The 15,839-nt window shown below is 36.8% G+C and overlaps 1 protein-coding gene across 8 annotated transcripts in view; it reads right to left on the bottom strand.

Moving 5' to 3' along the window:
* Positions 1-15,839, bottom strand: part of LOC123679232 (neural-cadherin) — a 473,272-nt gene that overhangs the window by 338,460 nt on the left and 118,973 nt on the right. For 6 of the 8 annotated variants that reach the window (XM_045616701.1, XM_045616693.1, XM_045616698.1 and 3 more), the window contains 6 exons: positions 10,322-10,330; positions 8,704-9,142; positions 6,847-7,063; positions 4,065-5,084; positions 3,440-3,634; positions 1,374-1,564 (listed from right to left, as the gene is read on the bottom strand). In XM_045616701.1, coding sequence (XP_045472657.1) covers positions 1,374-1,564; positions 3,440-3,634; positions 4,065-5,084; positions 6,847-7,063; positions 8,704-9,142; positions 10,322-10,330 — 2,071 coding nt within the window. Of the gene's footprint in view, positions 1-1,373; positions 1,565-1,763; positions 1,955-3,439; positions 3,635-4,064; positions 5,085-6,846; positions 7,064-8,703; positions 9,143-10,321; positions 10,331-15,839 lie in introns of all 8 variants that reach the window. The other 2 variants (XM_045616696.1, XM_045616700.1) reach the window with 2 other exon arrangements.

Genomic DNA, 15,839 nt, shown 5'->3' with positions numbered 1-15,839 from the left:
GTCTACTAATCACCTTGATAGAACAGAAATAAAAGTTCAAATTACATTGAAATCCAGCGACCAATTTGAACTGAGTCAAAGTTTCGTTTATATATTCAAACTCCATCAACGCTACAGAAAAAATAAACCAGATAGGTATGAGTTGGAGTAAGTGATTGTACTAAGTGTACAACTTTGCTTCCGTCGTTTTACAATAGATGGCTGTAGCTGGTAGCGATAGGTGGTAGTCGAAATAAATAGATCGTAGATGTCATACAATAAGCTTAGGTATTTGTGAACATAACACCATCGAAATATTATTCGATTTGTGTCTGCACCATAAAGTTATTCTCGGAAGGGAATTCTGCATCGCATTGTGACTGGAGATGAAAAATGGGTTCGTTACGATATTCCCAAGAGCAGAAAATTATGGGAATATACCGGCCATGCTTCCACGACGACAGCCAAACCGAATATTCACAGTTCCAAAGTCGTGCTCAGTATTTGGTGGGACCAGCTCGGCGTAGTGTATTATGAGGTGTTAAAACCTAATGAAACAATCACAGGCGATAGTTATCGAACACAATTCATGCGTTTAAGCCGGGCATCGAAAGACAAACGACCGCAATACAACGAGAGACATGATAAAGTGATTTTACAGTATGACAATGCTCGAACTCATGTTGCGAAAGTGGTCAAAACATACTTGGAAACGTTGAAATGGGAGGTCCTACCCCATTAGTCGTATTATTTCTTCAGACAATGCTCCTTCGGACTATCACTTATTTCGATCAAAGGCACACAAATTGGATCGATTCGTGGATCGCTTCAAAATATGACCAGTTTTTTCAATGCGGGATTCGTACGCTGCCCGCATTATGGAAGAAAGTAGTGGCCAGCGATGGACAATACTTTAAATCATGAATGGATAACCAGTTTTCACAATGAAGACTCGAATTTCGGAAAAAAACACGGCGGAAACAAAAACGTACGCCTATGTATTTGTTACTTCATCCTATACCTATTTTGTTTGTTTCCTTCTGTAGCCATGATAAAGGCTAAATATATAGACGAAACGGTGGCTCAGTCCAAACTGATCGCCTGATTTCAATGGTCCTAACTCTGTAATTTTAACATCCTAATTGAGTTATTACATTTTGCAAAGTCGTAAGATCAAGAGCACCAAACCCTAGTCCGACCAAAAATCTAGGCTGATATTAAACGCTGCTGCTGTTAAACCCATGAAACCCTCTTGTGTCGTTAATGGGGTGGTGGTTCAGGCGTGGGCTTCCGTGCTGCCCCGCGGGTGAAGCGTGCACAAACAGACGAAGGGCGCCGTGCAGCGTCGTGCTACCGCACAGCGCACACGGATAAGTTTTTATCTCTGGACAGACCTTGCCTTGACTGACACAACCTTAGCCCCGACCGGGAGGTTCTCCCGAATGAAGATCGGACCGTACACCACGTGATCCCAGACGGGAGGGTTGTTCGCGCGGTCCACCACGTCTATCTGCACCTCCACAGATCGGGACAAGGGGGGAAAGCCTTTGTCTTGGGCAGTGGCCTCCAACTTGTAGGTCTCCCGCTGCCACGCGCGGGAACAGAGCACTCGTTAACTTTACGATGGAAAATGGGCGGATTGTGATTGGACAGAGGTTGGGAATACGTGACGCCGGCCTTGGATTTACCCCTCACGCGCCTTCTCAATCACTGATCCCCACCCTTCAGCGATCCGCGGCCGGAGCCACGCTGTTTTCGCTGCGCAACCACGCAGCTATACCAACCTGGCCTTCACGGAAGTCACTATTGTACCCACTGTGACATTTTCTCTGATGTGAATGGGGCCGTACGAGTTGTTGTCCCACAAAGGCGGCTTATTGTTCCTGTCAACCACGTCTAATTCTACGTCCACGTCCGCGGAGGAGGGTGGTACTCCTTTGTCCGATGCGCGCACGCGCAGTCGGTACCTGTCTCGCTAAATACGGGCACGGTCAGGTCAGGGCACGTGGGAAAAACCAAACATAACACATTCAATCAACAGAATATATGAACCAAATTATAACTCAATCACACAACTTAAATCAATTGGAAAATTAGCAAAAACCGGCACGCGCGCCCCCTATTCCCTCGATCACAACTACCCCTCGTCATGTTCGACCAAAAAAACAAAATTTTCCACTCATATAACTCCAAACTACTGGCTCCAACCAACCAGAATCTCCCAAATTCCAACGAATGGTACCTAAATCTGGAATAAGGGGCGGCTACCGGCGAAGCTCGTTTATGGTGTCCTGACAACTCTGCATTGGATGATACTTGATAGGGTTAGGTTGCCGGACACCTACTTACTGAGTAGCATCCCTGTTTCCATGTGGGCGAATTCGACGCCGAACAACAGAAAGGTGCATTTGAACAAAACGAAATTAAAATCTATAGTACATAACAATTGAATCGAAATAAAACTTTTTAAGCAGGCATCACATGCAAAAAAAGTTTTAAAAAAGTGGGCTGGGGCGGGAGCAAGGATGTGCAAAAATCTTCTTGGTCCAATTTTTTTTTAACGACCTTCAAAAACCGTTGGACGTTTTATTTTTTTGTTTCGCATCGTTCGGAATGCGGTTATTGTGTTAGTACGCCGCCCCATACACAAGTTAAAAATGTCACAATGTCTGAGTGTCGCAAGAAGTGCCCACCCCATGGGTTTCAAAAACCAACCTCCTGCGACACTCGTGACCAAAATACTTAAATGGTTAGTTAAATCCTCCTGCAAAAAATCACTCAAAAATATCAAAAAACACAGTTGCAAAAACGATGGCTGCAAAAATCATCTCTCCTCAAAATCGCACCACTGTAGAGAAAAAATTGCCGCTGGCCAGCATTGTAGCTGGCCCAAAAACAAAACAGCTTCCTTGCTACTCCAAATTATAAAAGGATAACTGAGTAGGTTTTGTGGTTAAGCCAATTAACGAACTCTCCCAAATGTTAAACCACTTGATCTAAAAAAAAAAATGACAAAAATACTGAGTTCGTGAATTGGCCAGTACAAAACTAAAAACAGTTCAAGAATACAGTATGAGTATACTGAATGTTTATGCAAGGTGTGCCGTATAAAAAACTCATCGAATAATAAAATATAGAGATCAGTGCAATCGGCCTACAGGGCCGGTTGTTGAGAGCAACTGAAAGTAAGGTGCACTGAAAATGAAGAAAGAAGCGCTATTCCACTCGTACCTAGGGATGGCCATCTGTTGCTCCACAGCATCGCTGAAACGAATCTGAACACCAAATCTGGAACTTGATGGTAACGACAACATCTCAATTCATAAGTTTATTAAACCCATCAAGCCCAAATATGGTGTTTGTTGTCACACAAAACACTTTCTCCATTCCAATCACACATAGTTATTCATTATTATTATTATTAAAATTATGGCGCATCTTATGAGCTGTGGATACTTACGTCTAGAGGTTTTTTCAAAACTATCCACCCTGATTCGGGTTGTATTTCAAAGTACTCAAGATCAGCTCTCTGGCTATCTGCACTACTAAGTGAATATACAATGGCACCATTGTTGTCCGCATCTTCATCAGATGCAGATACCCTGAGAATATTTGTTCCTATACTTGCGTCTTGCTTGACATTTTCCACGTATTTCTACAAAAAAAATATGATAATAAATTCAGTATAACCTGAATTCTATACCTACTCTTAACAATTGGTTGCTGAAAGTTCAATGAATGAAATTGCAAAATGATGGTGATTATGAAAATATTACCCATTAAGGAATAAATTAGATACAATGAAAATGAAAGCATGAATATTAAGTTATGAGAAATGAAGTATTCAGTACAAAAGTTTAGAAACTCTAAGGTAATGGGAATAGACAAACAACTTATAGAATCAAAATTATTTCTGTACATAAAAGATAAATGAAAATAATAAGTTGATGAATGAGAAAAGATATCACATACAAGTCACACAAACTTGCTGATGGGAATTGAAAATATCACATGAATAGCAAATAATGGAAGAACCTCTTTATGGTTTCATGATATCTATATCTTCCCTTATCGAAAATTCTCACCTGTCTGTCAAAAAGCGGTGGATTATCATTAACATCAGTTATCTCAACAGTAAACGAACAAACTCCTTCTAATGACGGTTCGCCTTGATCAGTAGCCTTGACAGTGATAGATACAAATTTACCATCATCTCCTTCTCTGTCGAATACTTTGTTGGTAGTCACTTCTCCAGTCTCCTCGTCTACAGTGAATTTCGTACCCTTTTGATTTGGCTGTTGTACTATAGAATATTTAACTTGTCCATTCACACCTTTGTCTTCGTCAGTGGCGTGTACTTTTATTACAGGTGAACCATTTGGTGCACCTTCCTCTACTTTTGGATAGTAAGTGCCACAATCTTTGAATATTGGCTTGTTGTCATTTACATCAGTAATGAATACCACCACAACAGCTGTGCTAGTGTGAATTGTGGATTCACCATTCACACAACAAGCGCCGTCATCCATGGCTGTCACATTCAATTCATACTTGTCTCTGTCCAAAGTTATTGATTTACTGTGTAATCTTATGACACCAGTTATTTCTTCTATTACAAATTGTCCGGCACTTGTACCACCACCAACAAAACCAAATCTCACATTGTCTCCATCCTTATCTGATGCTACAACTGTAGTTACTAAAGTATTGGGACCTGCATTTTCGTCAACGTTAGGAGTGTATACTTGTTGAGAAAACTTTGGTTCTTCGTCGTTTTTATTCTTGGTGTAAACTCTTACAGTTGCCGTTCCAGTTTTAGCTGGTTCACCTTTGTCTTTAGCTGTTACGACGAATTCATAATAGGCATTGTTGTTATCGGCGTCTAATTGTTTGTTGTTGGATATTATGCCGCTTGGATCCACACTGAAATGGTCGTCAGAAACCAGATATTCGATTTCTGCGTTAGCACCACTGTCTGCGTCCATTGCTTTGACCTTGAGGATGCTGGTGCCAGGAGGAATGTCTTCGTCCACATTGTGAGCTTGGTAATCTGGTAGTTCGAACTTTGGTGCATTGTCGTTTACGTCGGTGACTCGTATAGTTAACTGGAAATGAAAAACATATTAGAATGGAGTCGACACTAAGCTCACAATTAAAGAATCAAATACTCTAGTTACCAAAAATTCACTTGAGAGGAAGGTTATATTCACATTGAGGTACAGAAAATTATATTTGTGTTGAATAAGTTGAAAAATAGGAAGGATTAGGGGAGATTTATCGAACAAAGTGAAGAAAATAGTCGCTAAGATTGCATGTAGAAGCGGAAATAATGAAAAAAAAAAAGATTGGAATTAAAAAAAAAATAAAAACCATATTGAATTTTTTTTAGGTTGTAATATGAAACAGTTTCATGTATTAAAGGAATATATACAACTCGAAAATACAGTTGTTATTTCAGATCAGGATTCAATAGAAAAGGATTGCGAAAAAAAAGAAAAATGAAGCTTAAAAAAGTCGAAGATTACTTCCAAATATTAACAGGTATATTTGTTTCTCGAAAATATGAGTTTTCCTACTTATTGAGGACATAACAGGAAATGCAGGAAGGATATATTCAGGATGTTGTCTCAAAAAATCAATTGGGGACAATTATTCTGTGTTTACTCTACTGCGTAATTTCCAATTCAAACAACAGTGATGAAAGCAAACACAAATATTTCCGATAAATGTTCAGTCAGATACTATAGCAGTATGAAATATAATTTGCTCAGTTCCACAATTGAATTTGTGAACCGTGGAACTCAACTATGATATTGAATTTTAATGCATATAACTTCATTCGGTGAATATAAAAAATTTCTGACAGGTTCGTTCAGATATGTGAAAGTCGTCAATTTCATATCATCCATCATTTCTGACCTGTAATTTCAATTTTTTTGATAATCCGGATGATTGATGTTTTTCTTTTAATTGAAATTTTGTTGATTTTTATAAAATATATGTTCAATCGCATTCAATTGGAGATTAAGTGTTTCATATATTTTTGCTATGAAAATGTCTAAATTATTGTCACCAATCAGAATTGAATGTCCGGAAATTACCATGAAAAGTTTTGGTCCAATAAATCTATTAGGTGTACAAATTTGCTCTCGCCGTTTTGCAATAAATGGCTGTAGCGGTAAGTGGTAGTCGAACTGAATAAATCGTAGATGTCATACAATAAGCTTAGATAACTTTTTCATTCCTGAATTGAACAATCACGATGTCCAGGAGCTGTGGTTCCAACAAGACGGCGCAACGTGTCACACCTCTCGTGCCACAATCGATTTATTGAAAGACACGTTTGGTGACCGCCTAATTTCACGTTTTGGACCTGTGAATTGGCCTCCAAGATCTTGTGATTTAACACCGCTAGACTACTTTCTGTGGGGCTATGTAAAGTCATTGTTTTAAGCGGATAAGGCACAAACCCTTGACCATTTGGAAGACAACATTCGCCGTGTTATTGCCGATATACGGCCACAAATGTTGGAAAAAGTAATCGAAAATTGGACGTCCAGATTGGACTACATCCGAGCTAGCCGTGGCGGTCATATGCCAGAAATCATATTCAAAATGTAATGCCACAAGATTATCCTGCGGATAAATAAAATTCATGTCAATCGAATAATCCATCGTTGTTTTATTGCAATTTAAAGTTCTATAGCTCTAAAAAAACACCCGTTATAAAAGCAAATGCTTTAATCCATATACATTTCTTGAGCATATTTTCAATGTAATGGTAACTGAGTCAATATTAAGTGATGCCACGGCTCGCTGGCTCCACAAGTAATTTGTTTTCTACGAAAAAATATAAAATTATATTACCTCCACCGAAGTAGAAAATCCACCAGAATCCTCGGTAGCAGTAACAGTGAGTGAATAAACATGAGGTTGCCTCAGGTCCTCGAAATCCAATTCTTTCGCCAATTTCACAATTCCAGATGTTGGGCCGATATTGAAAGTACCAGCTCCTTGCCCTTGCGCTTTTAAGGTATACCTTATTTCTCTGTCAGCAAAAGATTTGGCTTTCACGGATATTATGCTGAAAATATAAACGGATATCAAAAACAGTAAGGTTGAGCAAATGGAAATTTCTCAGGAATTGAATTATTTCTATGGAAAATTCTATAACTCAGTTTTCTTTCAATATTGATCTATAGAGATTGGTGTCATTGAAAGAAATTATTGGTTATATGTATATCTGAGATGACTGCCCTTATGAGCGAAGACAGTTAACTTCCAGTTTAAAAAAAAATTCACGCGTGTGCAACTTAACCTAACCTAACCTGTCCTAACCTGAATTTCCATACAAAATTTCATTAAAAGCAGACAAGAGAAATGCGAAATATTGAAATCCCAGGTATTTCAATTATGCCTTTGCCCTTAATCATTAATGTGAAAAAGCTGAGTTTCAATTGGGATCATCTACGCTCTGAACTGTTCAGTTAAACTACTACTTACTAAATTCCATTGATATCGGATAATAATTGAGGACGTTGGGTTCTATTACAACAATGTAAGTACACAGATCAATAGGGAGATATGAAACCTATGTTGTTCTGGATGGTCTGAAATGCATTTTGTGAGCTGAAGTTTCGAAATCAGGGACCTCTTTGGAAAGATTAGAGATATAACGATTATTGTGTAGAGATTCAATTTTACGGTTTTTTTTTTCAAATTCCGTGTTCCAATTTTCATAAACTGTGAGGTCTAAGAATGATATGTATGCGGTGATAGCCGAATTTCGCACATGCCCGAAATTTTTTAGATCGGAAAATTAGTCTCAAATTCTCTATACCTGAACATGGAAAAAAAATTTCTGACTAAAAGTTCTCACATCGGAATTTAATACCATCATATGCATATATTCGATAACGTAGATTACGAAAATGCTTGCAGTTCAGAGAATAGTTGATTATTTCAGCAATTATGGGTTTCAAACTGAAATTTTCAACATTTTAATAATATTTTCGAGGCTGCCAACTCTCCTTGAGGCAAGATATCGACTTGAAACCTCAATATGTTTTAGATCACATCTGGATCTATAAAAAACATCTTTAGAGGGGGCTGTGGCCAATGTTTAAGGAGATATAACAATTATTGTGTAGAGATTTAATTTTTACGGTTTTTTTTTTTCAAATTTCGAGTTCAATTTCTCATATACTATGTCCACGAACAATCGGTACTGATGAACGATACCCAATTAGCCGAATTTCGCACTTGTTCAAAAATTTTCAAATCGAAAAATTAGCCCCAAATTTTCCATACCTGTACCTTGAAAAAAAAAATTTTTTTATGAAAAATTAAGAATCTCCACAGCAGAATTTCATACCATCATACCGACTTATACGATTACGTAGTTTGCGTAAATGCTAGCAGTTCTGAGATCAGTCTATTATTCCAGCAATTATAGGTTGTCAACTGAAATCTCCTAAAAAATTTTGATGAATATTATCAAATTTTTTTTTGAAGATCTTTCAATAATATTTTCAAGAATATCTTGAGATTTCCAACTCTCCTTGAGGTGAGATACGGACTTGAAACCTCAATATGTTTCAGATCACAGCTCGATCTATAAAAAACGTTTATGTTTGAGGGGCCAGTTACCAATATTTCAGGAGATACAACGATTATCATGTAGAAATTTTTAGATCGAAAAATATGCCTCAAAATCCCACTCACTCCGAATCTTTCTTCTGATTTTCAGGTATCTCCGCCTCATAACTCGGCATGTAGAACTGTGGCGCCCTCTTGCCACCAACAATCGAAAGCCGTTCTTCAGGAGTAGACTGGAACCTCCTCTCGTCAACCCTGCCATTCTGATCTTCAGCCTTGACGTAGAGCACATACTCCATGTCCAGCTGGAACAGGTCCGTACCTCTCGTCCTGACAACTCCAGACCTCTCGTCCACTTCGAACCTGCCGCCGGTCCTGTCGCGCACTATGAAGTAGTGGATGTTGTGATCGGTGTCTGGGTCTCTGGCCTGAAGGGTGAAGACGGGGGTGTTGGGGGCGGCGTTCAGTTGCACCACCGCCTGCATCGGTAAGGGGCGGTTGATGAAGTAGGGAGGCTCGTCGTTGATGTCTCTGACGTGGATTATGACTCTCTGGTTGTCGGTATCTGGAAGAATTGGGAAGATGTAATTTTCTGGGAAAGGGTTGCTAGTAAAAGAGGCACAAAAGGGTACAATCCCGTGAGATGGCGCCACAAGCTGTTCGATACTGTTAACAAATGCACCGCAATCTGTATGTGGCAGTCCCCTCTCTTCCTATTGTGGTGTAAAAGTCAGGGACCACTTATAATTTTCCTGATGATTCGATCAGTTTTTTTGAGATCAAACATAGCCAAATTGCTAAACGAAAACAATGCCGGAACCGCTACAAATAGCAGTAAGATTATTATTTGCAAAAATGCAGCTCTGCATAATAATTCGAGGATAAAAATACGTTTTGTAGTTTAAAAAAAGTCAAAAATCGAATAATTGGCATGAAATTTAGAACGCAAATCAATTGTGATACCGCCGGGGATTAGGTACGCTCCAAGAATTCACAAGTCAAAATATAAAGGAGTCAAATTTGGAAAAATTCACATATTTCATCATACTATTTGGAACGTAATGCTATCGTACTGAATTGAATATTTTTAACGCATGGTTCTAGCTCAATTAGTATCTGAATTATCAATTTTTCAATATTCCCCATTTGAATTTTACAGATATGTTTAGCATCAAAACCAAGTTCCAATTTCGATTTGCCTAGTTGTTATCGTATCCTCCAAATTTTCAATACAAAAAAATTGTGATAAATTGAAAATTTAAACTTTTTTAAACAGATATGAATTTCCACCAAGGTCTTTATCGACAACATTGAAAATTATTTTTGTCGTATTTTTGTCGCCTCGCAATAAATAGCAATAATGAAAGAAATTATTCTTCAACAATGAATGTGTGGATCAAAAGGAATCCCTAATGAGCGAAGTAAAACATAATCTCATAAAATCCCATTTTGAAATATTGAAGTAAAACATGATTGATTTTCCCAACTCTCAACTTTAGTTTAGTGTCAATGGAATTTTTATTCATCGTGTATTGTTTACAGAATTTGTTCGGAAAGCTAATGAATGAAATGAATCAAATTTGGTGGATGAGCCAACAGTTATTTCGAATACGATAAAAATGGTGGGTGCGCCCCTGATGAATTTAATATGTTAGCATTCAAATTGTACTATTAGAGAAACGAAAACCCAAACGAAGCTGAATAAGTTAACCCAAAAATCACAAACACTGAAAAATATACTCACATCTTATTCCTGTATCGGGAAGGCATGAAAAAACATACATATCAAATTTTGTTCCATATACAAAAAAGGGTTTTTCATAGCACAAACAAAATGAATCCATATCTTATCAGATGAATGAATAACATCGTTCCATTTATTATATAATTTTCAAAAAAACAATTTTTTTCCAAACATCTTGCCTGCAATTGAATTATTCATTCGTCTGAATAACCAATTTCAAGGCATAAAAAGTAGTCTGGAATATGAAATTCTGAATATCTTAAAGAATTCACAATGGCTTTCAAAGTATAACTATATCATAAAATGGTTAACAGAATATCTTAAAATATCAAGGATAAATCAATATACAAAGATTCCGAAATGTTGTTTAAACTGAATAAGATTCATTTTTAAATAGGAAAACAAAAAAAAAACAGAGATGGATCTTTGCTGTTTTTATTGAGGCCTAATAATTTTCCAACAAATACAAACCACAGCATTTCGACGTCCGACCTGCATTGAGAGGACTCCAAATGAACAAATGAACACATTGGCATAAAAATGTAATAGGTAATTGTCGATTTCGAATGGTAATAAAACAAATAGATTAATTTCTACTTAATTCCCCACTAATACCAAATTATAACCATCAGATGATTACGTGAATAATGTCGACAAATTCATTTCCAACAAAAAAGCCATATCCCATCTAAAGCCCCGACTGAATAACTGAGTATTGTTTTCCAATTCCTATTTCTATATACAAAATGCCCCATTCTGAATGCTGATAAGCGGATTAGCATATAAGCCTCATTCTTTCAAGCCTATTCGCGGTGTCAACTGGTGATACTAGATTATGGAAACATAAATGTCGAGATGGGCTTGTTCCAGAGAGAGTTCGTATATTCAGATAAATGTGAAATCATTTACACGCAGCGGCAAAGTGTCGTGTTCTAATTTATGTCAATTAAAACGCGTTGAATGTTCTATGTTCGCTCGTATACAAAGCCGGAATTTTAATTACGCTAATATTTTTTAATATTTAGTAATTAGGTATGATGTCCGTCGGGAAATGTTACCCTGTTAAATGGGTACTGACGTTTTACTTCCGCTTCATGTTCTGAGATCACTATGGATCGAAATATTTGTTTGCAAGTAAGATAATCACATGGGAGTTTTAGGTAGATGAGGGAACTTCGGAGAAAAAAAAATATTTTCGAGCGCTTATCCTACGAAGATATCGCAGTATATTCATCACAATTTGATGAACTAAGACCACTTTACTTATGCTGATTCGGATGAAGTACAACATTATTATAATCTGAAATTTTCTAAAAAAAATGGATGAAATTCCCGAGGCCACAACTTTTCCTGAACTTAAGCTACCCCCTTGAAACCCCACTATGTTTCAGATCAGAACCCGATGTTCAAAAAACGTTTTTATTTGAAGGGTCTGTGACGAATAATTAAGGAGATATTACGAGTTTTGGATGGAAATTCAAAATTTTTCCCAAATTTCGAGTTAGAATTTTTCAAAACTGTGAGGTTATGCAAAATCGGTGAGCGGTAGCAGAATTTCGTAAAATTTTCCATACCTTACCCTTAGATAATTGAAAAAATTAAAAGTTCCTTCATGGGACTTTTGTACTATTTGATTGATTGATTCGACTATGCAGATCACGAAAATGCTTGCAGTTTGGCGATTAGTACATACCTATATCTAATCTAGCAACGAGACGTGAACCATTGCCTTTAAATGAGAAGAGGAATCGAATCATAGTTTTCGTACTGCGTGGATACCAGAATCAAAGGCATCTTCTATGGCTCTACGAGCACGAGTACGAACAACACTTGACCAGTTATTAATAATAAGACTAAAATTATTTACTTTTCACTTTTGTTGTCCATGGATATTTTTCAAAATGAGTTGAATTTTTTTTTATTATTGTTGATTAAGAGCAGAATTTCAACAAAATCTATTTAAGAGTCTAGTTTGTTTCAAACTTTCGAATCTAAGAAACAACCGACATAGCACATATCTCCATACAAATTTTATTATTTTAAAACGACCTAACTGATCACTCTCTCTAGTTCCATCCTGTATTCAGGAAATACCCTGTATTCCATGAAATAAAAAAAAAGAAGATTCCATCCCTCCTATTTTAATGAAAAATAAATATCTTTACATTGTACGCACAGTCCAAGCGTAATGAAATAAATGTAACTGAGAAAAAAAAAGCTGTAAAAAGTTCTGCCGCCTCATCATAGGATTAACGTTGAAAGCTCCCATGCCTTCAAACGGAGCGCAACTGAAATATGCAGAAATTTCGTGAATTATTCTTGTCGTCAGCATGTTTGAATCAAAATGTGAAAATGAGCAACCAAACAAACGAGCATCATTCCGCTCTTCCTAATTAGGAAATGTTGGAATGGGGAATTTGAACCACGTGAGAATTATAACGAACACTTGCTTGATATCATGAGCTGGTTCATATAACATGAACACTAGGGGTAAATATCATCAGAAATGCTGTAAATATTAATTCAATTGCATATATGCATTATGTTCCAGAGATCGCAGTATATTTTTCAGAACGGGAATGGTACATTGTGTATCTAGTAACAGGCCAATTATAAAGACCCCGGTCTTCCATAGTAAAACACATATTTTGGCAAAATTCGATTTTATTATTCAACATAGCTGCCTTCGGAGGCGACACAGATATTATAGCGATCTTCCAACTTTTCGATACCATTTTTGTAGTACGATTTGTCTTTCGCTTCAGAATAGGCCTCAGTTTCGGCGATTACTTCTTCATTGGCGCTGAATTTCTTTCCAGCAAGCATTCTTTTGAGGTCTGGGAACAGGTAAAAGTCGCTGTGGGTCAGATCTGGCGAATACGGTGGATGCAGAAGCAATTCGAAGCCCAATTCATGCAATTTTGCCATTGTTTCCATTGATTTGTGACACGGCGCATTGTCTTGATGAAACAGCACCTTTTCTCCTTCAAATGGGGCCTTTTTTTCAACAATTTCATCCTTTAAACGATCAAATAACGCTATATAATATAATCGCTGTTGATGGTCTGGCCTTTTTGGAGGTAATCAATCAATATCATACCTTGCGCATCCCAGAATACTGATGCCATCATTTGAAATATGGTGGCCTCTGATCAATACATTTTAGATGAGGAAAATAATCCTTTCAAAATGTCATAAACCAATCGTTAGATATATCAATTTATGGGAGATAAACAACAGAAACAAGTCTATTACCAGCGTTCTGTCTACTATTGAAATAAATTTGAGCAAACAGTATGAGTTCAATAGGCAGTTAGGCCAGTAAAGGTTCTCCAATCTAATTCTCGGAAGAGATTACATATATACTCAATCTATTTCAGATAGGTAAATTTGACCTTAACTCATATATTGGGAATGTGTACATATTGGTCCATTTCATGTTCACGAATATGTCTTCAACGTGTAATCGGGCTACGTGGGAGTAACACAAGCAATTAAAGGATGTACAAATATCAAGATCATTAATTAAAATGGACCGGTCTTCGTCGTCCATCTAAAGCCCAACCCCCCACTGAGTAGACTACGTTAATTAATCGATCAGTAATCAACTAATGTAACCCAACCAAAAATGACATAGATTGATGTCTATTCTTCATTTTGTTTATGATTGCTACGTAAACTGATTCGACTTTTAGAGAAGTTTACAGAATTTGATCACAGTAATGAAAAGATAAGGAATCTATATTGGTGGATGCGCAAAAATAGATTTGTTGTTAATTAGGAAAATGGTGGATGCGATTATTACATTTATGATTATTTCTCAACTCCTCAAAAGTATAAAATTTATGGTTTTGATGGCACTTTTCCGGTCATTTGGGATTGGTCCAAAGGTAGGATTAATTTCACCCATTACACTCAGAAGATTTATCGAGAATTTCCTCTTCGGTCTTTGAATTTCAGCAATCCCAATATACTACAATAAATTCCACGTTCAAAGTCGTTCTGGGTAATGATTGTGCCAAGAATTAACAGAGGGATGAGTCATGGTCAACAACTAAGCCTAAGAAGATTCGGAGAATCAAGATAAATCACCCTTAGACGAGAACACCGTTTACACAGGGGCAAATTGATTACCTTTTGGGGAATAGGGGGCATCGAGTACAAAAAGAATGATCACCAGAAAGATCACCAAACAATCGAACGATCTCAAACACACTCGCTTATTTTGTAATGGCGAGGTTCACACAGCTTGATGATAACTTTCGAGATCTCAACCTATCCTGAATATTTAGTTGTTTTCTCAATATTATTCTCAAATAAAATTCAAAAAATACAAACAACGTGAAGAAATAAAGCACTCCATTCGAGGAACTGACACCCAAAAACAAAAATTGTATATAAATCAAATTTTTCTGTACTCCCTACTTCTGTTAATTGAAAAACGGGGCAAAATGAAATAAGAGTTGTTTCTGTCCCTAGGATGGAATAGGCCCAAGAATCTGCCAAAACACACTGGCGATATATGAGATCACGTGTCCTGTTATTTACCGCTTGACAGTTGCTCTGCCGTCCCTGCAGTTATTAGGTTATTAACATTAGGTTAGGGTGAGAATTGAGGACTGTGACATAGGTCAGTATGCATGGTGGAGCTTTAATCAAGTTACCCATTGACTCCAGCTTGAGTCATGCAGCTGTTACTATACTGGTGGTAATTACTCATCTGTTTTGCGGTGTCAAGTCGCCATCACAATCATAAAATACACTTGGGGATATGAAGACATCAACCGAACTATTGGATCTCACGATAATTCAGAAGAAAACTAATCTGACCTACAGGGTCTCATTATCCTAGATCGCAAAAAATGTTTTTACATCTTCCAAACATTGTTGAAAAAATTCTCTGAGTTTCTCTCAGTCATATAGCGAAGTATTATAATAATAAGATTTTTCTATTTTACGTTCATAAAAAATAACTGTTTCAGTTCAATGTTGTATTTCCAATGGCGATGGAAATCGTCCAGAAATAAGGCGTTGATCTAACACATAAAATGGACATATACTTGTTATTTCTAGCTGTTCGAAGGTATAAAAAATATTGTCCTGTTTATTGACATCCTCATAAAGTCATAAATTAGACTAAATAAAGTAGTATGAAGTCATAATTAGACTAATTTATGATTCTATGAATATACATTGAAAAAAAAGCTATAAAAACTCCACAATTCATGCCTTTTATCACATAAAAAACAAACTGTATTATACAAATTTACGATCACGTCAATTTTCGGTAAATACTTATATAATTTATTCATTCTTTCTTCAGCATTTATAGTCTTGTTGCTAATTTCAACATTTTTCGCAAAACAATAATTAGTTAATTCGAGAGTTAGAAATTCATTGAAAACGTGCAGCATTCAAAACAACATTGAATTCCTACCTCTACTCAAGTAAGAATATTTAGAGTATATGAAATTTTACAATGAAATTCTAACAAATACTGAGTTATTTTCATCAAAAT

The sequence above is a fragment of the Harmonia axyridis genome, chromosome 4 (genome assembly GCF_914767665.1).
Source record: "Harmonia axyridis chromosome 4, icHarAxyr1.1, whole genome shotgun sequence".
Taxonomy (NCBI): domain Eukaryota; kingdom Metazoa; phylum Arthropoda; class Insecta; order Coleoptera; family Coccinellidae; genus Harmonia; species Harmonia axyridis.
The sequence above is the reverse complement of the archived record's forward strand: the minus strand, read 5'-3'. Positions and strand labels throughout refer to the sequence as shown.